The sequence below is a fragment of the Tenrec ecaudatus genome, chromosome 4 (genome assembly GCF_050624435.1).
Source record: "Tenrec ecaudatus isolate mTenEca1 chromosome 4, mTenEca1.hap1, whole genome shotgun sequence".
Lineage (NCBI taxonomy): Eukaryota > Metazoa > Chordata > Mammalia > Afrosoricida > Tenrecidae > Tenrec > Tenrec ecaudatus.
The window spans coordinates 21,206,640-21,231,269 of NC_134533.1; the positions used below are offsets into that span (position 1 = coordinate 21,206,640).

Consider the following 24,630-nt stretch of genomic DNA (forward strand, 5'->3'; position numbering starts at 1 on the left):
TAAAGTGTATCTCTTCATGCACTGATGGACTCAAACTTAAATACAATTGTGAGGATAGTGCAGGATCAGGCAGCATTTCATTCTGTTGTACACAGGGTCACGATGAGTCGTGGCACTTAACAAAGAGGACATTCTTGATTATGAAATATGATAGCATGATTAAGACCTAGCCAATCAGACTTTTAGCATATCAAAAATGAGTCAGGGGTTATCATGTTTGAAATGCACATACAGAAAACAATCCTTTGGGATATATGTTGATCCAAGTAGAAAGCTAGACTGTCTAAAATGCTTTGGTGTGGACAATAGCCGCCCCATTCAGGTTTGTTCCTGTATAAACCATTAGTTCTGCATATGATGCAACAATAGAATTCACATTTGTCAAAACTGCTATAATTTGAGCTCCTTTAATCAAACTCTCCGAGGGAGAAAAGCATCCACTACTACTTGTTAATCAGGAGCAAGTGCACAAAGGAGAGCCAACAAGCAAAGGCAGGTTTTACTCCAGCACTGAATGTGAATTTTAATATTCTTGCTATTTTTATAAATATCACTATCTTCTACTGCATGAATAAGGAGAAGTTGTAATGACTTCTCCAACAACTTTCATTTGTATGTGCGAGGACACAGCTCCAAAATTCCATAAGAGTGATGTTCCACAAACAAATAGCCCAGAGCACAGTAAGAGCTGCACACACGCAACCTCATGGATCTTGAGAAAACGTGGTGGCTTCATTTAGGTAGAAAATTTCCTAAATATTGTCTGAGATACTGTGGAAACCTAGCCTCACCTGTCGTTACAGGAATCATTTACTTGTAGGGCTTGACAGGAGGAGGCTTCATAAAAATTCCTTTAATCAAAACTAGAACCTTCTTCACGGAAAACCCAGGTGATCCATTCAAATGCCGGAAATTCCACCACCAAGGATGCTTCATTTAAATGCAATACCACTCTCTTCCTAAACCAAATTAGCTTCTCTCTCACGGATGACGTCTGCCTTAAATATTTCATTTTTTTCCACTGTGAATGATATTACTCCTCATCTTCCCGCCCATGCTGGGAGCCCTCCTGTCAGTTATGATGAAAACTGAAGAGTTTGAAGAGTGTGTGCAGGACTGGTGAGATGAAAGGGTCGGGTGTCTCTGAACATCACCCCAACCCTGTCCCTCTGGTCCCTGGATGAGATCAAAACACTCACTGAAAACCAAGCGCAGGGAAGCCCGAGTTTGAAGAGCAGGAAGCACGTGAGACCTCGCTCTGTTTCCTTTCCTAGCACTCCCTCCCGGAGGGGGGTTTAGTGACGACTCCAAGCTGGCAGAGTGATTTCCCTTCACAATGACAGAGAGGAACATGAAATGGAAACATTCTCATCTCACAAAAAGGGAAACCAATGTCGCACGGACTGAGGTGATTTGTCCTAGTTCCTATAGCACCTTGTCGTTCAAAGTCCCTCAGGATGTGGGGTCACTATCAATTTAAATCCCACTTGGAGTTATCTAAGACAACAGTAACAAAAGCACCCTGATCTAAGCGTTGGGTGGGTTTTGTTTTGTTTCTCTTTCCATTACATCACACCATATCCTGACTGTGCGGAACGTGGGGACAATTCGGTGTCAGAGGCCATCGAATCCAGTCAGACACAGAGCAAAACACTGCCCAGTCCCATGCCATCCTCACAGTTGCTCTGCTGGAGCCAAATGTTGCGGCCACTGTATCAAGCCCCCGGGTCTAAGCTCTTCCTCTTTTGTACTGACCTTCTAGTTTTCCAAGAATTGTGTCCTTTTTCCAGGACCTGGTTTCTCCTGATTCTGTGTCCAATAGTGTTAACACTCCACGTTAATGCAGTCTCGCCTCTAAGGAACATTCTGTCTGGGCTTAGTCCAACCCAGATTTGTCTGTTCATCTGGCAGTCCGTGAAACTTTCAACAGGCTTTGCCGGCAACATAATTCAAATGCATCAATTTTAAGATAACCTTGGGAAGCATAAAGACATTCAAGTTCCATATGGAGGTGACCATCCAACTGGCCCTCATTGAGCTCCCCAGTGACGGCAGTGTCCAGGGATGTTGAGAGTCAAAAGACTTATCTTTGAATCTGTGTCAAAGTGAAGGTCGACTTCTCCGGATATAGAAATGCTACTATGCCCTCAAACACAGACCACCCAGGTGCCATTGCGTTGATTCCAATTGATGGTGACCCCACGCGTGTCAGAGTCTAACTGTGCTCAACAAATATTTTAGTTGTATTTAATTCTGCTTATCCTGTTGCTACTGCTGTTTTATATGCACATACAAACACACCAACATAAGCTTTCACGTGTATAATTCCATGACATGGAATATAGTTTTGAATTGTGGAATGATTTTCACCCACCTTTTGGGGGTTGCTCCTTCCTCATTGACATAAACTTACTTTGCCCGAGCATTCCAGCCAGTTGTTCCAATTGTTATCACCCATTTGATCTCACAAATTTTTAAAGAGCCCAAAGCCCAAGGTAGGCATAGTTTTACTGGCAGAGGGTTTTAATAGCTGATATTTCAAAAATAGATTCGCAGATCTTCCTCCGAAGACACATAGATGTAAATTATCTCTGACTTTAAGGTTAGCATCTGACCCTGTTCTTGGTCTGAACCAAAAAAGCCCCAAACAGGGACATCATTTCAAATAAATGAGGATTCGTGGTTACAAGCAAAGAGATGAAGAAATCTTTTAAAATGGCAAGAGAGATGAACCCCTTAGCGTGCTGGGTGACTTAGGGGATTTGCTTGATCTCGCTGGACATAGAGAACTCGTCCTCAGTGGTGAGTGGACGGTTGTGTGATGGGACAATGGTCAGAATGTATTTTCCTTGACTGTGGGTCTCAAAGAGTAGTAAGTACTCATTTCCATTATGATGATGCATTTCCCTACAATAATGCTATTTATTGGTCTTTTTAAATCTTTTTCAGACAAATTATTTATCTCTTGGGAACTCTACCTGCTAGACTAATTCCATGGGAAAAATAAACAATGTCACTGTGTTCATTTTCTGGGGACTTTCTCAGAGCCCAGTGGTGCAAGAAGTTTGCTTTGCGGTGTTTTCTTTTTTCTACGCAATTATTCTTCTGGGAAACCTTCTCATCATGCTGACAGTACGTGTGGGCAACCTTTTCACATCTCCAATGTATTTCTTTCTCAACTATTTGTCTTTTGTCGACATCTGCTATTCCTCAGTAACAGCTCCCAAGATGATCGTTGACTTATTAGCCAAGAGTAAAACAATCTCCTATGTGGGGTGCATGTTGCAACTCTTTGGGGTACATTTCTTTGGCTGTACTGAGATCTTCATCCTTACTGTAATGGCCTATGATAGGTATGTGGCCATTTGTAAACCTTTACACTATATGACCATAATGGACCGGAACAGATGCAATAAACTGTTACTGGGGACATGGATATGTGGGTTCATACATTCCATTATTCAGGTCGCTTTGGTGGTCCAACTACCCTTTTGTGGACCCAATGAAATTGACCACTACTTTTGTGATGTCCACCCTGTGTTGAAACTGGCTTGTACGGACACCTATGTGGTTGGTGTTGTTGTGACAGCTAACAGTGGGACTATTGCTCTGGGAAGCTTTGTGATCTTGTTAATCTCCTACACTGTCATCCTGGTGTCCCTGAGAAAGCAGTCAGCTGAGGGCAGGCGCAAAGCCCTCTCCACTTGTGGCTCTCACATTGCTGTGGTCATCATCTTTTTTGGTCCTTGTACTTTCATGTACATGCGCCCCGATACGACCTTTTCTGAGGATAAGATGGTGGCTGTATTTTACACAATCATCACCCCCATGTTAAATCCCCTAATTTATACCCTTAGAAATGCAGAAGTGAAAAATGCAATGAAGAAACTCTGGGTTAGGAAGGTTTTCTGGGATCCTAATGGAAAATAGAATGAAGCAATGACATTTCAAGCTGTGTGAGTTTAACCCCTCAGCCAAAATAACCATACCATGAATACAATACTATCTACCTGGCAAAATTTGTAAAAGAAAGAAGAAAATCCTAACACATCCCACAGAAGTATGTATTCATTTTCGTTATCATTGAATTTATTCCACTATTTCATTATCAGTAATTATGAAAATATCTGTCAGATAAATCTTATCACACTCAGGATGACATTATAGTCCACTCAGCATCTTTCTTTTCTCCTGCGTATTCATGCCCACTTTCTTTCCATCAAAGGTAAAGGTCTCCTCAGTGTTAAGAACTGCGAGCAATACATGCTAAGTACTCCATATGCATATGTTGTATGAAAAGATTACAAGAAATTGAGCAAGAATCTGAGAGAAAGCATGCTGAGATATACATTTAAGAAACAACAATAACAAAGAAACCCTCATTGCCATCGAGTTGATTCTGACTCACAGCGACCTTATAGGATAGAGTAGACATTCCCCAGTGGGTTTCAGAGAATGTAACTCTTACGGGAATAGTAAGTCTCTTATTTCTCCCATGGAGTGACAGTTGGTTTTGAACTCTTGACTCAGAAGTTAGTAGTCCGTTCATAACCATTATGTCACTATTCTGCTTAAAATTAAGATTCTTGTGATGTCTAAACCTAGAAAGTTAAAAATGGGAGAGGAATGGTATGAAGAATGTAAAAATAATTAAACACAAGCTTAGAAAACAAAAGACATTCTCATCCTCTGGTCTTGAGGGTGCAGATTACAACTTTGGTTTTTGATTTCTCATTTTGTTGCCCAAATATTTAGAATTTTAGAGCTGTTTTCCATCTTTTAATTGCAATAGGCCTTAATCATTGTATTCATTCGCTCTAATCTTTGCCTGAAATCTGTAGCCAGATGTCCTGATTAATGTAAAACAACTGAAAAAGGATTCTGAAGAAATGAAATGAGAACAAACCTAATTTGATGATTGAGGTCTGATGATGCAATGAACACGACTAATATAATTTTTATTAATTTACCTGTCACTCCAAGTTTTACAAAGCAATTAATTGAATTCAGCTAGTCTCCTTTCACTACTTGCTTGGCTTAATTTACCAGATTCCTGTCGGTTAATTCAGAGAAACTCATTGCGACAAAATAAACAGATGCCTTGTTCATGTGAATGATCACTTGTCCTAGTTAAGGGTTTTCTCCTTCAGTTTGGGATGAAACCTTACTCCCTGACCACACACTCTCACCCCCAGTAATGATAAGCATACCACTGATTACCTTCTGCTACTGTCTACTCACCTCTTCCACAATTCTATTTATACAGTTATCATATGCATTTTTATATATGTGACACCTGGGTGTGTGCACCTGTCACATTTTCTATTTGTGACACCTGGGTGTATGCAAACATTTATCATAATAAAAAGTATAGATAATTAGTGCTTAAAAATACTTCTTAATATTGATGTAGTCACCAAATTAAAAATAGGAAAGGTTAAAATACAGTAAGACATCTAAATCAGAAGTTATAATCAAGACACCTTTGCCCTGAGACTTTTACATTCATAGTTATTGTTCCAGATTGAGAATGTATGCACTAGGTCTCTATAGGTTTCCATTTTCTTGGCTTAAAAATAAGCATAATTTGAGTGCTTTCAAGCTAAACTGATCATTGGAATCACTTTGGGAGATTTTAAAGAGATAGTAGAACCTCTTTCAGGTAAATCTTGTTCTATAGGACAGGCATATATGGTTTAAAAATCTTTAAATATACACAATTTATATATTAACAAGCTCCTCTGTTTATTTTTAATGCAGTCAGGGAATTTGAACTAGCAAACTCTAGAATTAGACACCATTTAACGTTTATAGAGCTCTGTGAGTCATTGCATCCACAGAGCCTGCATTGGCTATATGTCCTCATCTGCTGTGATGAGTCTTCAAGACTCTTAAAGGTGTTATTATAAAAATAAAAGGAGCTTACATTGAACTGAATTTTAAAACCATGGAATACATAAATGTTACTCATTTGGGAATTTTATCCCCCTTGCTCTTTCCATTATGCCTTTGCAACAAATGCTTGAAGATTGGATTTTAATATTATGGCTGGTGCAGATTTGAGTTTCCTAAGAAAGTAGAAACTCCTAAGAAGGGACCCTGATAATGCAGTGGGTTGAATGTCAGACTGCCACCTTCATGTTTGGTAGTTCAATCCCCCCCATTTGATCCACTGGAGAAAGACAAAGATTTCTGCCCCTGTAAAAATGTACAGCTTCTAAAATCCAGAGGGATAATTCTGCTCATGACCATAACATCACTAATAGTTAGAATTAATCAATGACAATATTTCTCTTGCTTTTGATTTTAAGAAAATTTAAGATGCCAGGTTCAAGGCACATAGAGACAGGAAGAGAACATATGCAATTATACTCAAGATTCCACTCGTAACTTTATAAAGTAACCTCTGCTCACAAAGTCTTCTCAGAGTCATTGTAGGTAGTTGCCACCAAACCAACATCAGAACCAGACTCTGACTTGCTCTGGCTTTCTCCTTTTGGCATCCCAAGGATCTGATTTTTTTTTCTTCAAAATCATGTTATTGGAGTTAACATATCATTCCATAGTTCAATCACATCAAGAAGTATTGTACAATTGCTACCACAGTTTCCAAACGTTTTTTCCTTCCTGAATTCTTTGACATCGGATCCCTTTTATGCCCATCACCAACATTGTAGCCCCCCCCCCCCGCCCCAAACTCTTATTCTACTTGCTGTCCCTATACTTTCATCAATCCTGGGTTTCATATACTGAAAAACATATAGCAAAAATTCAAGTGTGACCCCCCCAATGATAACACATCTGAGATAAACCCCAGAATGGACAAACGAACAAAAAATATAGAAAATGTTGCAAACCAGATCAGGCTTAATGTGCATCATAGAGATAAACTGCCAAGATTGTGACCATTCAGGTCAGCTTTATCCTTTGATTTTCTATTGTCATCTCTCCAGTGTTCTCTGTTTTGAAACCTTTTCTCTCCCATCCCTCTATAATGGATAGAGGGAAATTACCAGAGGCTTATTTCTTATGCAGATCCCACAAATATGTCTTGGGTTACCTCTGTCATCCATAGCCTTCTGCAAAATGAATTCTCACACTTTAGCCTCTGATACTATTCCCTCCTTTGACTTTGGATTATATAATTTCTAATATTTCAATGACTGAAGCTGGTGTGATTCTTCCATGTTGCATTCGTTGACATCTCTCTTGGAAATAAGCATCAAGTGCCTGATATTTAAGAATAATTTATCCACTGAAATTGAGTGGAGTCTAACTTATCACAACCCTATTCTAGCCAGTATATGTGGAATTTTGAAAAGAGAAAATCTTACTGATGTCTCCCATCATTTTTGCAGCTAATTTCTGCAAATGTGCCCCTCATCTGAAACCATGGATTGCTGCCCACAAGAGGGGGAAAACCCCACTTTAAGTGTGCATAATTCATTTTCTTTGTGGGAGCTGGAATGTAGAGGAAGGAAAATAAGAAAATTGCAATTTTTGTTTTCTTGTATTTACAAATTTAATGAACTTCACGGATTTTTCTCATCTATTTTCCTGTATATTTTGGTAGAAAATGGCAGGAAGTGATCTTGCACATTCTATCCCTGTTCACAAAGCTCAGAAAGTCATCTATAGTGGAAAAACAAAGGTGATCTTGGGGGCGATGTTCCTGCCTTCTGTTTGTCCTAGTGTAACAGCCAGCTCTGGTGAAGGACAAACAATTTTAAAGAATATGAATGCTCAAAAAGTACCTGAAAGCATGCAATATGAATAGGGCGATGCAGAGGACTAAATTAAACACCATGGGCATCCTCTACGTGCCTTCTTAAAATATCGGGTAATTCAGAGTGTGAGATACCCTTGGTTCACTTTACAAAATGCATCTATATGACACTCAAGCCATGAAAACCTTTTAACTGAAGATATAAATCAGTTCTGTTGAGAGGGTATACCATGATTTCAAATTTTTAGTCATAGCAACCAATGGCACAGAATAATACTGCCTGATAGAGTTTCCTAAATAGTAATATTCATGGGAATAGATCACCAGGTTTTCTCTCAGGGAGCCACTGGTAGATTCAAATCATTGATCTGGGTAGAAGCTAAACATGTAACTATTGTGCTCCTAAGGTTTCTCAATAACTGAGGTATAGCTTTATATGATTGTGGGGGAAGGAGATACGTCATCCAACTTGAACTTCCAATTTCTGGAATACACTGCATAGAGAGTTGCTATTATTGCTAGTTACCATGACTTGGCACCAAATCACATTAACTTTATGTACAACAGAATGAAACATAATTAGTTATGGTGATATCAGAATTACAGAATACTATTCATGGTGAAATTATATTGCGTTGCATACTTTGTTCAATGTAAATATTTAATATTTACAACACTTCTGTTAGAGCATTGCTTTATTTTTATTTAAATGGGAACTTCAAATCTGAAAGCACTTAGAACTTGTTTCAATCTATGAAGCTGTCTCAGTAAGACACTAGGAACCTTCAAATAATTCATAAATGATGTGTGTTTTGAGAAAATTATGCATGGACTTTCAAAATTTTGCACTAAAATAAACTCATTCTAACTTGTTATAAAGAAGGCTTTGAAGTAGACTATCAGATTAATCATTAGGATGCTAGCAAGATTGCTGTTTCAAACCCACCAGCAATTCCATGAGAGAAATATGAGGCTGTCTGCCGGTATGAAAATTTACAGTCTCAGAAAAATCTATGGAACAATTCTGCTTTGTCCTACAAGGTCTGTGTCAGTTGGAATTGACTTGATGTGGGTGACTGGGAACCTTATTGTAGCATGTCTGAATGGAATGCAGTTTGAGGCACTGTGGACAAGACATCAGTTTGTAAAGAGCTCCTATCAGAGCAACATGAATCCTGCTACAACGGAACCAAGAACAGACAACTTATTTAGGATTCCCTTTGAGTGAAAGAATGGTGAAATCAGAGATACTTTACAAAATTTTATTGTGACAGTGCCCCGAAGAAATCATCAGCAGTTTAAAAATGGATAACTTGTTTTAAGAAGGGACAAAATGATGTTGAAGAGGAAGCCTGTAGTGGCAAATTATCCACATTAATTCCCAAAGGAAAATGAACTTGGTGTGCGCCATACAAAAGGAGAACTGTGATTAACAGTGTGAAAAGGAGCAGATATCACAGAAGTCTCAAATAGTTCAGCTTACACAATTCTGACTAAAAAATTAAAGTTGAGCAAACTTTTTTCTCAATGTGCTCAAAACCATTGCACCCAGATCAGATACACACAAGAGGAGATATGTCAGGGGAAATTATCATCAAGATTCTGAAGAATTTCTTGGAAGCCTTGTCATAGGAGATAAATTACAGCTTTACATGACTGAGAATGGAGACAAATTTCAATGAAAGCAGTTATTACCAAGATGTGGAAGTAGTGTAGTCCAAGCAGATGCACACTGATCAAGAGTAAAGTTCATGACAACAGTATTGAGGAATGCTCAAGGTATTTTGCTAGTTAACTTCTGGAAGCCCAACAGCTAATACATAGGTTAACTGAATCTGCACCAATCAACAACAAAAGAGCACTAACATGTGCTAATGATGCGTTTAAAGAAAGTTAGCCAAAACTTCAGCAGGAAAATTTTCCCACGAAGACAATGCTCTTGCTCCTTGTGAAAGTTTCTATGGGAAATCATTAGGCACCAACTTATAGTCCTGATTTGTCTCTTTCCTACTTGTTTTGTTTCCTAATTAAAAAAAAATCTCAAATGTTTAGTTGATAATGTAAAAAAGGTTGCATTAACGTGGTTAAATCCCCAGGTGATTTTTAAGAATAGACTAAATGACTCATAAAATTGATTTCAAATGTGTCCTAACCTTGAAGCAGCTTGTGGTATGAAATTAAATTTGTATATATTTTATTGTTATCATTTACATCCATATTTCCCTATAAACCTTTTCAAGTCCTCTTGTATATGTTTCCTAAAGCAGCAGGGCATTACTCACAAACTTTGCAATCTTTATAATCTGTGCTGATAAAATGCAGCAATATCCACTCTGTCTAAGATCCAAAATACCCAAAATGACCCTGAGAGTCACATGAAGAGACCAAGATAAATAAAGCAGAAGATGAGAATGGCCAATAAGTCTTCTCCTTTTAGGGACTGAAACCTTGGCTGACATCACACCACCCCTCTGTCCTTGCTGCACTGGTCCACATTGGTGACGCTGTGGCCAGAACAGGATCGGGCAAAGAATATCATTTCCAAGGGCATCATTTTTGTTCAGACAGCTTGTCTCGGCACCATACTTTCCTCATGGCATTCTTCATGTCTTTGTTTCTTAGTGTGTAGATGAAAGGGTTGAACATGGGGGCAATCATAGTGTAAAACAGGGCAAAAACCTTGTCATCGCTGACAGAATCGGCTGTAGGGACATAGGTGAAGATGAGGGGCAAGAAGAACATGAACACCACAGTGATGTGTGAGCCACAGGTGGAGAGAGCTTTACGGCGGCCCTCAGAGGAAGGAGTCCTCAGGGTGGACAGGATGATGATGTAAGAAATAACCAAGGCAACGAAGGTCAAAATGGACAATATTCCTGTGGTGGTGATGACGATTATCACCAGTAGCCTGGTGTCAGTGCAGGCCAGCTTCAGCAATGGAAATACATCACAGAAAAAATGGTCTATCTTATTGGGTCCACAGAAAGGGAGCTCCATAATAATCAATACATGCATTAAGGAATGAACAAATGCTCCAGTGATAGAAGCCATCAACAGAGCATAGCACATCTTTGTGCTCATGATGACCATGTAGTGAAGGGGTCTGCAGATGGCTGCATAGCGGTCATAGGCCATAGCCACCAAAATGAAAATCTCAGTGGCACCGAAGAAGTGGGCACAAAACATCTGGGCCATGCAATCATTGTAGGAGATCGTTTTCCCCTGGACCAGCAGGTCTATGATCAGTCTGGGGGCCACTGTGGAGGTGAAGCAGACATCCATGAAGGACAAGTAGCTGAGGAAAAAGTACATGGGCTGCTCACGGAGGTGGCTGCCTTTTATAGTTATAAGAATGAGCAAGTTTCCTGAGAGAATAGCAAAATAGCACAGTGAGAATAATACAAAGCAGGCAGCCTTTGCATCCCCATCATCACTGAGAAGTCCCATGAGGATAAATTCTGTGATGTTTTCTTGTCCCATGGTTCCTGTAGGTTTGACAGTTTAGAAGAAGTTAATATGCTGGACACACTTGAATTATGTATAATTGTTTATTAATTCTTCTTAAAGGCATGCATTGTCTATGTTCTTCTTTTTCAACTATGATTCTCTTACTCTAAAAGATGCAAAAAGGAACTCTACATGTATACAGTTTCTACATAAAGGGTAGTTCATTAATGTAAAAGTAATAGAAATAATGACACAAATTAATAATGGAAATTGGGATAAATTTTAAGTTTGTACACATATATGAGCAACAGGGTGAATACATGAAAAATGAAACATTCATAGTCAAGTGTATTGATAGGCGCAAGTTCAGTGTTAAATCTCAGACATGAATAATTTGTGCTACATATACATAGCAATGAAGTTACCTTGTTCTTCATGGGCAAGGTGGACACTATACATTCTCAGTCCTTCCCAAGGACTAGCACAGGGTGCAACTGTAAAATTTGAAGGATGTCGTTATAGTTCAATCAGCTCATCATTTTATATATTCAACCTCTTGGTGTCTATCCTTAAAAATAGTGCCTTTAGTACCGTTAAACAAATGACCACATAACTGCAATAAATTATATCAAGGGATGGGAAAGCACCAAGTAAAATGTTGGGGAAAGGGTCTCTCCCCTGTGTGGATTCATCAGAAATTTGAGCACTTCTTTTTTATGGGGCACATTTTATAAACCGATTGTATCCACAGTTCCTTCTTCACTTTACCTATTTAACCCTTTCTATCTCTGTGAATAGAACAACTTTCTGCTCTTACCACACGCACTACACACTCAAGTACTGGAATGCTCTTTTCTGGAATTTGCCATGATGGTTTTAAGAGGAAAGGCCAGCAGTGCTTTCCAGTTTGGCTGCAATCTTCTTGGTCAGCAGTTCTAAGCCAGCAGCAGCTCCGTGGAGGAAAAGACTGGGCTTTCTACTCCAGCAAACACTCACAGTATGGGGAAGCTCACAGGGCACCTCTATGAATCAGCATAGACTCAATGGCAGTCCGAACACATACAGATGTTGAGTCTGATGCCAGGGTCTTCATAGATTTTAGATTTGAAGTCTATGTACGGACTCCAAGTTCACCCTGTGGTTGAACGTCTAGCAAAATATCTGAAAGTATCACTGTCACAAAAGCAAAAGTCCAATTGGAGCAGTCCTGAGCATCGAGGAAATAATTTTTTTTAAACAAAGTGCAAATACGCTACTATCTCTGAGTCATCTATCTCAGCCTTCAAAATAGAATCTTATTCTTGAATAACTAAAAATACTAAGCCTTCTTAGAATCAATGAAATACAAATTAAAGAGCAATAAAATATTCAAAAATTTTGTAAAAATTAGGTTATGTCAAATTTTGATGTCAATTTAAGGAACCAGCAGTGCTCTAGTAACACACAGCCAGAAAGCATTCCAAAGGATCTCCATTGCAGCCTTGTTAAACAGAGCTGTAGATTATGTGAACTATATCAAACTATTAAAAATCAGAGAGAAGGTTGTATATTACGTCCATATGGCAAAGTGGAGGGAAATTAAAAAGAGGAAGATGCTTAGCTAGATGAATTTAAACAGTGGTTGCAACAAAAGGCTCAACAACAGCCCTGAGGAAGCTGGCCCAGGAGCAGACAGTGCTGTCCTCTGAGGGGCATGGCTTAGCTGTGCATCAGAACTGATTTGATAGAATCTGACAATACAAAACAACAGTGGTACAGCTAACATGGAGAAATCAGAGATACATTGTTGTGCATAAAACTAATCATTACACAAACATAACTGTACTATAATAACTTGCATATCAAAAGAAACTATGTATAGTTTCTATATATAGCTTCTACCTGTACCTATTTCCTGATAAATGCACTGAAAATAAAATGTAGAAAGAAAGTTTTGCCTCTGAGGAAGACAGTGATGAGCAAATGGAATTTTAGTACTATAAGTATTTTGATTTCTCTATTGGTTTGTATTATAAAATTAAACCTGTAATCAAAGTTAATTAAAAATTCTTCAAATTTAAAATTTTAGAGGGGTGCATTGCATAATGTATCAAATGTAATTCAACAAAGCACAATTACAATTCAGTGAATATTTGAATAATGTTGTGTTCCTTAGTCAACATATTATTTCTTCAATTACTTTAGTAAATATATACCTAGATGTTCTATCTTAACCATTAATATTGAATTAATTGCCATTATTTAAATTTCAGACACATATAAAATGATAACAAACCAAACAAAAATGTTAACAAACAGCTGAAAACAGCATTAGCAATCTATTCTTAGTAGCAAAACTATAATAATATATTGATAACATAAATAGGTACTATTTTTCCCCTTTGGACATCTATTTCCTCATTAATAAATGAGGAAACATAGACTTCATAGATTCTCCTTGTCACAAAGAACTAATATTTTTAAATCCAGTGAAATCATATAAACGTATCAAAATGATCAATTAATATTTCTAGAGCTTTCTTAGTATTCTTATTCTTTTTGCTTGCATTTTTCTATCATTTGCTAATGTTCTCATATATTCATATATAATGCCTTTTCAGCATTGCTTTCCTATCTGGAGTAAAAATGTCCCACAGTTTTGCTTAATCCCCAGTCCAAGCATCACACAGCCCGACATTAGGAACCAGAATTTCAAGAAGCCTTCTCCTGTCCTATTTTCCATTAGAATGAGTTTCGTTAATTTATCTAGCAAACTGGAACTCCCAAATGCTAACCGGGATTAGAAGACTAAAGATTACAAAAGAATAGTTAACAACCAGATACACTATCAGTGCATTCATGGAAAATATATTTCAAAAAGTGACTCCATGGCTATTTAAAGAGATGTCTTTAACTGCATAGAGGCACGCAGAATCACTAAATAAACCAGAGCAAAGCAAAGAGGAGAGTAGGCTGGAGGAACAGGGAAATAACTCACTCATTTGCTGTCATCTATTTCCAGTCAGTCTGTGGAGGAATGTTCTTGACTTTTTGAACTCATGACAGCGCAAGGGCAAAATACAGTTTCCACCGAAATAATAACTACATCTCTGACAGAAAATAGCAACGAGAAACGTCATGTTTGATGTCTAGCTTTCAAATTACACTTAAACTTGATAGACCCAAATGCTAACTCTGCTTAGTCACCAGGAGAATAACAAATGTTATATCTGTCTTAACTCCCGATAAAATGGCTTTAACAAAAACGAAACAGTCAGATGTAATCCAGTCCTTTGTCCGCTCTTTCTTCCTGGCGATAGAGCAGTGTGAAGCTAGGTCCATTTTGTCGGATCAATGGGTCTGGACTCCTGGAGAAGCTCAGCTGAAAGCTTTGGAAGGAGTATTTAAAGGCACTTCAGGGACAGGAGAGGAATCCTGGGGGCAGTCCCTTGCCTAATTCCTGGACAAAGTCAGTTTAAAAAAAAATCTGCTTCTCCACCATCTTGTTTAACTTTACTAATTGCATTGCCTTTCCTTATGCAAATTCTAAATTCTTTTAAATTGTTTCAAATACATAATGCCACCCATTTAATATATGTTTATGATTAATGACAAGAAAGTAATGCCTATTTCTTTCAATGGACTCCGTGTATTTAAAATTATTTCTCTGCCTCCACGCCCTAGGACAATAGTTTAATATTAAAGTTATTTTGCTTTTCTATTTTAATTAAGACCAAGCTTAAGTGTGTTTGTATTTTTATTTTCCATGGAGATGCTAGTGAATATGAGGGAGGCCATTTGTGATTCAGTGGTACAATTCTTGCCTTCCACAAAGGAGATTGTTTTGATTCTTGGCCAATGCACAACATACCACCCTTCTCTGGAAGCTGTGTGTTCTCTGATGCTGAAATTGTTACAGCAGAACTTTCAAGCAATATTTGATCTGTTATGTACGGGGACTGACTAGGTAGCAGCTAACAACAAATTCATGCAAATTAACGGATAATGGTCATAATCAAACAACACCTAGTTTAATGAAATGATTTTAGTTTAATATGGAAGAACATTTTCAGAAGAATCTTCTGAAGCCCAAAGGGTCAGATTTTGTTTTTGTTAATCCCAAATCTGGATGATTCCATTTGTGATATTTGGACCCAGTTAAATTTAATTGTTGTAATGTTGGCAAAAGAATATTGAAAATGCAATGACAAAAAATTGATCTTAGCAAATAAAGCATGTAGGTAAATATGTTTACTCCCTCCCTTCTCTCTCAGTGCCATCTTGTTAATTCTGACTTAGAGTGAAAATATTTTATTAACTAGTAAAAATGTAGGGTCAGAAGTAACAGTCCATGCTAAGCCAACATTCTGAGCTGAGAATGTTTGAGCTCTTCCCTTGTAAAAACAGTAGTTTCTACTAGGGATGGAATCTGACCAGTCATTCCATACAACAGTCCATGATCTACATTTAATCTATTGTATTCAACTGTACTCAAGGTTCTTCCAATATCCTCTCTGGAATTCCAACAAAGAGACCTATAGGCATAAGGGAGAAGGAAGATGGGAACAACTCATAGAATGCATGAAAGAATAGGTCTCAAAAAGCCACCTTGAAAATAATAGAAGATATTTTAAGACAAACAAATCCCCCAAAATGTAGTTTAAGTACAAGAAAGCTAAAAAAAAAAAAAGACAAAGGAACAAGAAGACAAATAGTATACAAAATCACAGAATACAAGGGATGCTGTAGTACTGGTTCCAGTATCTTGAGATATGGATACCTTCCTAGTTTTTCCCGCAGTCCATTAGTACGAATATGACTAACATGATTTTCAAAAATAAAATGATCAGTGTTCTCTTTTGAGCTTGACTGAAATCATATTACTTCCAAAATAACAACTGTGATTTTATTATGACATGTAAGAAGTAATATATAACTGTGTCCTCCATTCTTTCATGATACCAGCAAGGGTGTGGAGAACTATTTTAGTGCTAAAAGTCATAGGCATAAAGACAATGTTAGATTGCTTGGGATGAAGGGTGAAGTCAGAACCTTCAAGAACTTAACAACTACAGCAAAAACCAAACCCATTGCCACTGATTAGATTCCAACTCACAGTGACCCTGTAGGCCAGGCCAGAATCTCACCATAGGACTTCCTGGGCTGTGATCCTGAGGAAAGCAAATTGATTTCTCTCATGGGTTCCACGTACTGATGACCTCTCAGTTAACAGCCAAGCTCTAACAATTTTGACATAAGGACTAGATGACCACTAACAATAAAAATTAAATGCCCTTATTTTTCAAATTCTGATTAGAGTTGAATTGTAAGAAAGATAAAGTCACTGCTATATATAAATATATAGAGATAATTTAATACTCTAAATATATTTAGAATATATATAGAGTTCATATGTATTTAATTAAAATATATATAATTTTAGTACTCTCAAGAGTATTAAAAGAAAAATAAAGTCAGAAAAGTAAAGTCACTACCACATATATATATATATACAAAGAGAAGGAGAGAGGACACGAGAGAGAGACTAGAAATCCTCCTTGATATAAATTGAAATAATCAGAGAAGATGTGTAGTATGAAAAATCATTAGACATTAGGATTGGTTGTTGATAAGTGCCAACAAATCATTTTGGACCCGCAGCGACCTTATGCACAACAGAAGGAAACATTCCCTGCTCCTGCCCTATCTTCCCAATTGTTTCAGTTCTTGAGTCCATTGTTGCACCCACTGTGTCAGTTCATCTCATTGAGGGCCTCCCTCTTTCAGATGCCTCTCCACCTTAGCAAACACGAAGCCCTTCTCCAGGAACTAGTCCAAACACCTTTCCCAAAATATCGAAAAGGAAGTCTCGCCATCCTTTCTTCCCAAAATGATAGGTTAGTCTTGTTAACAGCTCGTGGTACTTTGAACATTCTGCTCCAGCACCACATTGAAAATGGAGGAAGGCTTATTTCCAATCTGCCACATGAAGATGACAGCTTGCTTGCTGAAAGTGAGGACATGAACATTTGTGGGTGAAGTTCGAGCATTGCAGACTTCAGGATAGATTACAACTTAATGCAAAGAAAATGAAAATCTTTACAAAGAGACCAATAGGGAACACCCTGGCAAATGGAGAAAAGCTTGACGTTATTAAGGATTTCTCATGCTTGGATCCACAATCAATGCTCACGGAACCAGCAATCAAGAGAGCAAAAGATGTATTCACCAGGTAAGTCTCCTGGAAAAGACATATATAGAGTGTTAAAAATTAAGCAGGTTTCTTGGGGAAATTAGGTGCCCTTGACCCAATCCAGAGTGTTTTCCCTGGCCTTATATGCATGTGAAAGATGGACATTGAATAAGGAAGACCAAACAGAATCAATGCATTTGAATGGTGGTGCTGGCGAAGACTATTAAAATACCACGGAAGGACCATGGACATCGGTTCCTTAGAGACAAGGATAGCAAAACTTCATCTTACATACTTTGTACATATTGCCAGGAGATCAGCTACCGGAAAAAGACATCATATTTGGTAGAGTAGAGGGTCAGCGAAAAAGAGGAAGACCCCCAAGGACATGGATGGATAGAGTGGTTTCAACAATGGCCTCCGGCAGACGAACACGTGGGAGGTCGCGCAGGATTGAGCAGTGTTTCTATTGTACAGAGTCCTTATGGGTTGGAGCCAAAATGATGGCACCTAACAACTAAAACAGAAATCTGTTTGCTCTAAATTGAAAGACATATTTTTATTGACCTCTCTTCTGATTGTTCACAAAGTTTGCCATCTTAACTAAAAGCAGAAACTCTCAACCCATACTAAAAGGTGAAGAAAAACAGAAGCTGTTTGAAGTCTCTAAATATGTCTATTTGAATATTTAGATGGATATATTTGTATGTTAATGGGTAGGATTTGTATATTTAGGAGCATAATTTGTTGGTAATCAGGCAATATGATCCCACGATACTGGTCATAATTTATTCCCTAAACATTCCCTCATCCTGTAATATGTACTTGGTAGTGGGGATTAGTGAGGTAGGGTTATGTGTTTTGGTGCAAGAATTCAGGGAGCAGTCAGGGAAAAGATTTGTCCTTAATTTTACATACAGACTTACCCATCATTTTCCTCCACGGTGATATCTGGAATGTTGTTGTTCAAATAAACTGGAATTATATGTATGCATATTTATACAAAAAAATCATGAGGATGGTGCAGGGCCATGCGGTGTTTTGTTCTTTCTGTTGTACATAGGGTTGCTAGAGTGGGAATCAGCATGATAGCACCTAACAACACAATAATGTGTGTGTATGTTTGCATGTCTTAAAAATTAAAGCTGCTCTTGAGTAAATTCTGATTCATTATAACCCCTTGTGTTTCAGAGGAGAAATCTGTTCCATCAGGAATGAAAAACTTGTGATCTTTAGGAAGTCAGTTACCTAATTTTTCTTCCAAAAGAATTTTTTTTTCATTAAGAGTTGAGCACATACCCGCTTGGATCCCCCAGAGACACTCTCTGTCTAGAGTGGCTGATGGATTCAAACAACTGACTTTGAGATTAACAGCCAAACAAATTATTCCAAGGCTCTTGGACATATCGCAAACCAATCCATATGCACTGCTATTACGTCAATTCTGACACATAGAAATCCAATAGCACAGGATAGAACGGTCCCTGAGATTTTGAAACTGTAATTATTTTTTAATTCTATATTGTGAAATATTTATTTCTAATTACAAATAAATTAAAATTTTTTATTTTAAAATATAATTTTATTGGGGGATCTTACAACTCTTATCATAATCCATATATACATCCATTGTGTCAAGGACATCTGTACATTTGTTGCCGTCATCATTCTCAAAACCTTTGCTTTCTATTTGAGCCCTTGGTATGCTTTGACAGTAATAATTTATAAATTATCAAGGGTTTATGAGGGAGCATGGGGGGGAACAGCATGGGAGGAAAAATGAGGAGAGTGTAATTCTTATTTTTTTCTTTTTAAAATTGTTTTTTAAGGGGCTCATACAACTAGTATCACAATCCATACATGCATCAATTACATAAAGTGCATTTGTGCATTCATTACCCTCATCATTCTCAAAACATGTGCTCTCCACCCAAGCCCCTGGCATCAGTTCCTCATTTTTCCCCTCTCTCCCCACGTACCCTCCCTCTTGAACCCTTGATAATTTATAAATTATTATTTTGTCATATCTTGTTCTGTCCAACGTCTCCCTCCACCCACTTTTCTGTTGTCCGCTCCCAAGAAGGAGGTTATATATAGATCCTTGTAATCAGTTCCACTTTCCACCCCACCCTTTGTCCACCCTTTTGGTATCGCCACTCTCTCCACTGGTCCTGAAGGGATCATCTGTCCTGGATTCCCTGTGTTCCAGTTCCTATCTGTACTCATGTACATCCTCTGATCTAGGCAGATTTATAAAGTGGAATTGGGATCATGATAGAGGGGAAGGGGGAAGCATTTGGAACTAGAAAAAAGTTGTGTGTTTTATCGTTGTTACCTTCTTTACTGGAACAGAAAGGCCCATCTTTCTCTTAAAGCACAGCTGGCTCTTCAGTTAGCACTCCAAGGCGTGTAATCACGGCACCAGGAGGGATTAGTTGCTGGAAAAGAACACCATGCTTGCTGAACACAAGGTGAACAAGTACGATCAAGATGTTAAGATGGATTACCTAAACAAAGAACTCACACATGTCAGCAAGATCAGGAACTATTTTATTCTGTTGTATACTAGTATCCCTGAGTGGAATCAATTCAACAGTCACTAATGACCTTTTCCTAATCTTTTCTATCAGTTTGGCTGCCTAGGATAGATGGGATACATGGAAATATCAACAGTCTGGAATCATGAAAACAATTTTACATTTCTGTTTCTCATAAGCAGGTCTTATGTCCCAGGCAATGTGTTCAGGATACCAAGTCAATGTATCACTTACTATGTAAGCCTTCCAATACCAATGTGCTTGGAAGCATGATAGAGACAGACACAAAAACTATATCTGAATAATTTCCAGTAAGTATTTATGATGAGGATTACACACAAAAATAAATTTGTAAAACAAATAGTTTTAAAGTAATTACATTACTCTATATTATCGAGGCAACCTTAAAGCAACAAAACTATCCTTAATGTTTTAACAAAGAAGCAGAAGAGAAAGAAAAAAAATGTGGTGATTGAAGAAGGGTCAAAGTTATGCAATGTTTCTGGCTTTACAGATGTTAGGGCATGAAACAGGGAAGGTGGGTGGCTTCTAGAATCTAGGAAAATCCTAGATCCCCTAAAAAGAAGTGTAAGGTAAGTAGACTGTTTAGAACTAGGAGGAGAGGGAGGAAGGGAACCTGCTACTGAGAAAGAGAAATTGACCAGTGCAGTGGTTAGATTTTATGTCACCTTGTACCTGGATGAAAGTGGAGTTGGGGAGTTCAGCCTATCCTTCAGGTCACAGCCTGATGGGGCCTCTTAGCAGTGGCCCTTTTTATAAGAGAGTCATTGGGAAACCCTCTTTCTCTTTCTCTCTTGCCCTCCTCCTTCCTGCTTGCTTGAATTTTGTTTCTGCCCCCAGGTAGCTCCCCATATAGGCTGTTGAGTCTGAGAGCTGTCTCCACCCTGCCATGTTTCCATCAACCTTGTATCCACGTGACTCTGACCCCACTGGGCTGGGATCGCCATGCTTCCAAAGTCACCTTGCTGCTTCATTGGCCTGCAGTATGTGAGTCTGAAGAGGGCGCTGGATAACATCAGACACATGGACCTGAGTTGGGGTGGGCTGAGTTGCCTTCTTGATATAACATGACTTCTTGATATAAAGTTCAAAACATATAAAGTTCTACTCTTCGCTGCATGCTATCTCTTGGATGAATTCTTTTTCACAAGAAAACTTACAACCACTCTGCTACCAAATGTTACCGAAACATAGCCAAACTGACATATTTTAGCCCAGTGAGACCTATGTCAGGCTTCCAACTTAGATATTTTTGTTGTAACTAGGTGCTCCTGAGTCAGTCTGATCAATAAGGACACTATGCACATGCTTGGTCATGGTCCATTCTCCCAGTTGTTCGTATGCTGGAACCGGGCCCAATGTTGCAATCACTGTGCCAATCCATCTAGTTGAGTTCTTCCTCGTTCTCCTGCCCCCTTATAATTCAAATGTGCGCATTCCCCTTCAGTCTTCCTAATTCAATGTCCAACTTTCACATGAATATAAGGCAGCTAAAAATACCATGACTGGCACCAGATACACCTTAGTCCTCAAAGAAATATCCTTGCTTTTCAGTATTCTATTATAGTCTTAGGTTCGCCTCATTAATCTCGTGAGACCCATGTACATTCATTGTATAATTAGGGTCCTTCAGTGTATGAAATCCAAGACAGATAAACATTTCAGAAATAGCAAAATGAGTCATGATTCCCGGAAGGTGTGGGAAGAGTAGTGGGGTGAGACTGATAGCAATGATTCCAACTGGAGGGAATGATTTACAAAATTATAGGTGAACAAATACATTGACTGGTATAAAATATGGCAAAAAACCCAAATAGAATTTATAATATAATATAATAAATATAAAATAAAATTAAGTGTTTCTAGGGGGTTAAGGTGGGGGAATAAGGGGAGCTGATATCAAAGAGTTCAAGAAGAAAGAAAATGTTTAGAAAATGATGATGGCAGCAATTACACAATTATGCTTGATCTAACTGAATTGTGGATTGTTATAATATATGCAAGAACTCCCCAAAATGATATAGATAGATAGATAGATAGTGTTTAAGGGCAGGGGGAAAAATGAAGTTTTGTGCATTAGATTTATCAAATGTTATGCGTATTGTGATCCTGACTGCTGCCTCCATTACCCTTGATTGTGGATCTAAGCAAGGCAAAAAACCTGATTTTGATCTTTTCCCTATATATACCTTAAGACAATAACTGTGTGTTGCTTTAAAGCACTATATTTGTAATGATTTGTTACAACAATACAAAAATATTATAACGCAAAAAACATATACTTTAAAGATCCATTACAGATGTCATTTCCAGAATACCAATAATCTCTGATCATTGATGAGTGTCCTCTTTCAAAAAAAGAAGTATAATCTCCATAATAATTTTCTTTAACCCTGTGCCAAAACCTCAAGATCAACTCCTAACCTGAAGTGTTTCCCCAATTCTCACTAAAAATATAAGCTGTGTATTACAATACTTTTATGTACTGACATTTCTAAAAGGGTATCAAGTATAATTTACTGTTTTTGCTTTTTTGAGTCTTACCTGGTTGCTATTTGGAAGCATAGGAGAAATCTCAGGAGGAGAGTAAATATTAATGCATGGCCATTCTTCAGTTTGGGTAATAAAAAATGGATCAAGCAGAAGAAGACTGATTTTCCCTTGCATGGGGGCACCAACCCACAATATCAAGCAATTTTGGTTCATGGTTCTCACATTCCTCACAAAGATGCTTCTATTTTAGCTCTCAGGGTCTCTCATTCTTTCTCTATCATGGTTCTGATTAAGAAAAAAATTTTCTTGAGGTTGCAACTTCAGTTGTCTTTGAAACTCTGTTACTTTCACTGGAAAATCTGACCCTGAGCTATAGCACAGGTTCTTCTTCAGGAAACGTGGAGGCCATGACAACAGGAACTCTAGATTGAGTGCATGTCCAGGAAAGGTGATATGTGAAGGGGCCCCCTCAAAAGAATCATACTTTTCAGTAACAATCAAATCAAAGTGGCCTCAGTAACCAGTAATAAACTATGTGAGATGAATTTCACCTTGAAGTGCACAGAATTGAAAACAAAGCAAAAATGTATACACATGTCAGAATAGATTATTGCAGAACCCATTGCTTCCCATGTCCACACAGAAAAAGAGATGTTTATATTCTTAACCAAACGATATACCAAAGTGCTTAGTAAATTAATATTCATACCAATTAACAACTTTAATCAATTTAGTACAAAGAAAAGAAACAAGAACTTCACGTAAGTAAAAACTCATGTTTAACTTTCAATGTAGATGAAAGTACAAATAAGGAATGGCATTAAAATTAATTTCTTAATCATTGTGAAATTACAGATTGTGGTGTTATCATTGTGAAATTACAGATTGTGGTGTGATGGTAACAAAAATTGGAAACTATCCCTAAGACAGAAATGTACATCTCATATGAACAATTCAGCCCACTCTACTTAAGTCATTATCCTGTTTGAATTGTATTGAAACCTCAGCGTAGTTTTCTCTCTGAGATATACAAATTTTTCTTTGAAATACCCAATATTCTTCTCTGAAAATTATAATTTTCAGCTGTGAAAAAAATATCTACCAGAAAGATCAGCATCTAGAGTGATAATTGAAATGATAATATAAGCAACCGGGCACCATTATCACTTATTTGATCACTGTTCATGACAGCCCCAGTGTTGTACAGAGCAGAACCGTCCCATGGGGGGTTTTGACTGTGATAACTATGGGAGCAGATTTGCCAGGCCTTTCTTCTGTAGCCCTGCTGGGTGGGTGTGCACTGCTAACCTTTAGGTTATTAGTCAGGTGACATCAGAAATCAACATGGGCAAGGACAGAGAAAACACATGAACAAAACCACAAGTGGTCCTAGACATTCAAGAGACAGCATTTTATGTCCTTAGATTTTATGTCAACAGAGTGGTTCCGTATTCTTTCATGAGGTAACCTGACAAAGTATGGTCACTTCCACGATAGGATCTACTGTAAAGCAGCCAAAGAGTTTGGGAAAGAATTGGGTAGAAAACCATTTCTTAATCTGGTCACAGCCTAGATACAACTATGGGAGGATTCGATTTAGGGTGTGGACTACTTTTAGTATCAATTGTCAGTGTGTGGAAGGTAGCTCACTTCTAGTGCTGGATCTGGACTATATCTGGTTCTTCAGTCTCCTTATACCAACTGCCAATCCCAGGAGCCATCAAAAGACGGCTAACCTTGGATTCATTCATCTAAACTGGGATTCATTCAGCATGTCATCTACCAGCCTGTGAGCTTCCTGGTTCATCTTTGCCAGCCACTGCACCTACAGGCATAAGGAAAAGCCTCCAGCTTGTATCTGACCTGTACTAGACCTGGATTAAACTTCCATAATTTAAAACTGTGTGGACCACTTATTAATAAACACCTCTTTGCATATATATTTCTAAGTGGCCATAAATGGTACGCCTTCACTAGACAACCCAATAATATCAGTCAATGGACCTTACATTTCTGTTTGCTTCTGGTGTTATTTCCTCCTCTCCACAAAATAAAGCTCTCTATTCTTCTACATGAAATTGTTTCAACACTAATTAGGATATGTGTTCATATTGCCTATCTACCTGAAGAAACTGACTCTCATTCTCCAACATAGGATTCTATTAAATCTCTAATCAGAAAATAATATTCTCCGTTGAATTATTTTAGGTCAACACAAACCAATCCATTCATCT

At 38.0% G+C, this 24,630-nt stretch overlaps 2 protein-coding genes across 2 annotated transcripts; one reads left to right on the plus strand and one right to left on the minus strand.

Moving 5' to 3' along the window:
* The first annotated feature begins 2,994 nt into the window (after window positions 1-2,994).
* On the plus strand, window positions 2,995-3,930 carry LOC142446519 (olfactory receptor 4S2). The gene has a single exon (XM_075548267.1). It carries the CDS (start codon window positions 2,995-2,997, stop codon window positions 3,928-3,930), a length of 936 nt encoding a protein of 311 aa, XP_075404382.1.
* Window positions 3,931-10,276: 6,346 nt separating this feature from the next.
* On the minus strand, window positions 10,277-11,206 carry LOC142446520 (olfactory receptor 4P4-like). Its single transcript, XM_075548269.1, has one exon. The coding sequence runs from the start codon at window positions 11,204-11,206 to the stop codon at window positions 10,277-10,279; it is 930 nt and encodes a 309-aa protein (XP_075404384.1).
* Window positions 11,207-24,630: the final 13,424 nt, after the last annotated feature.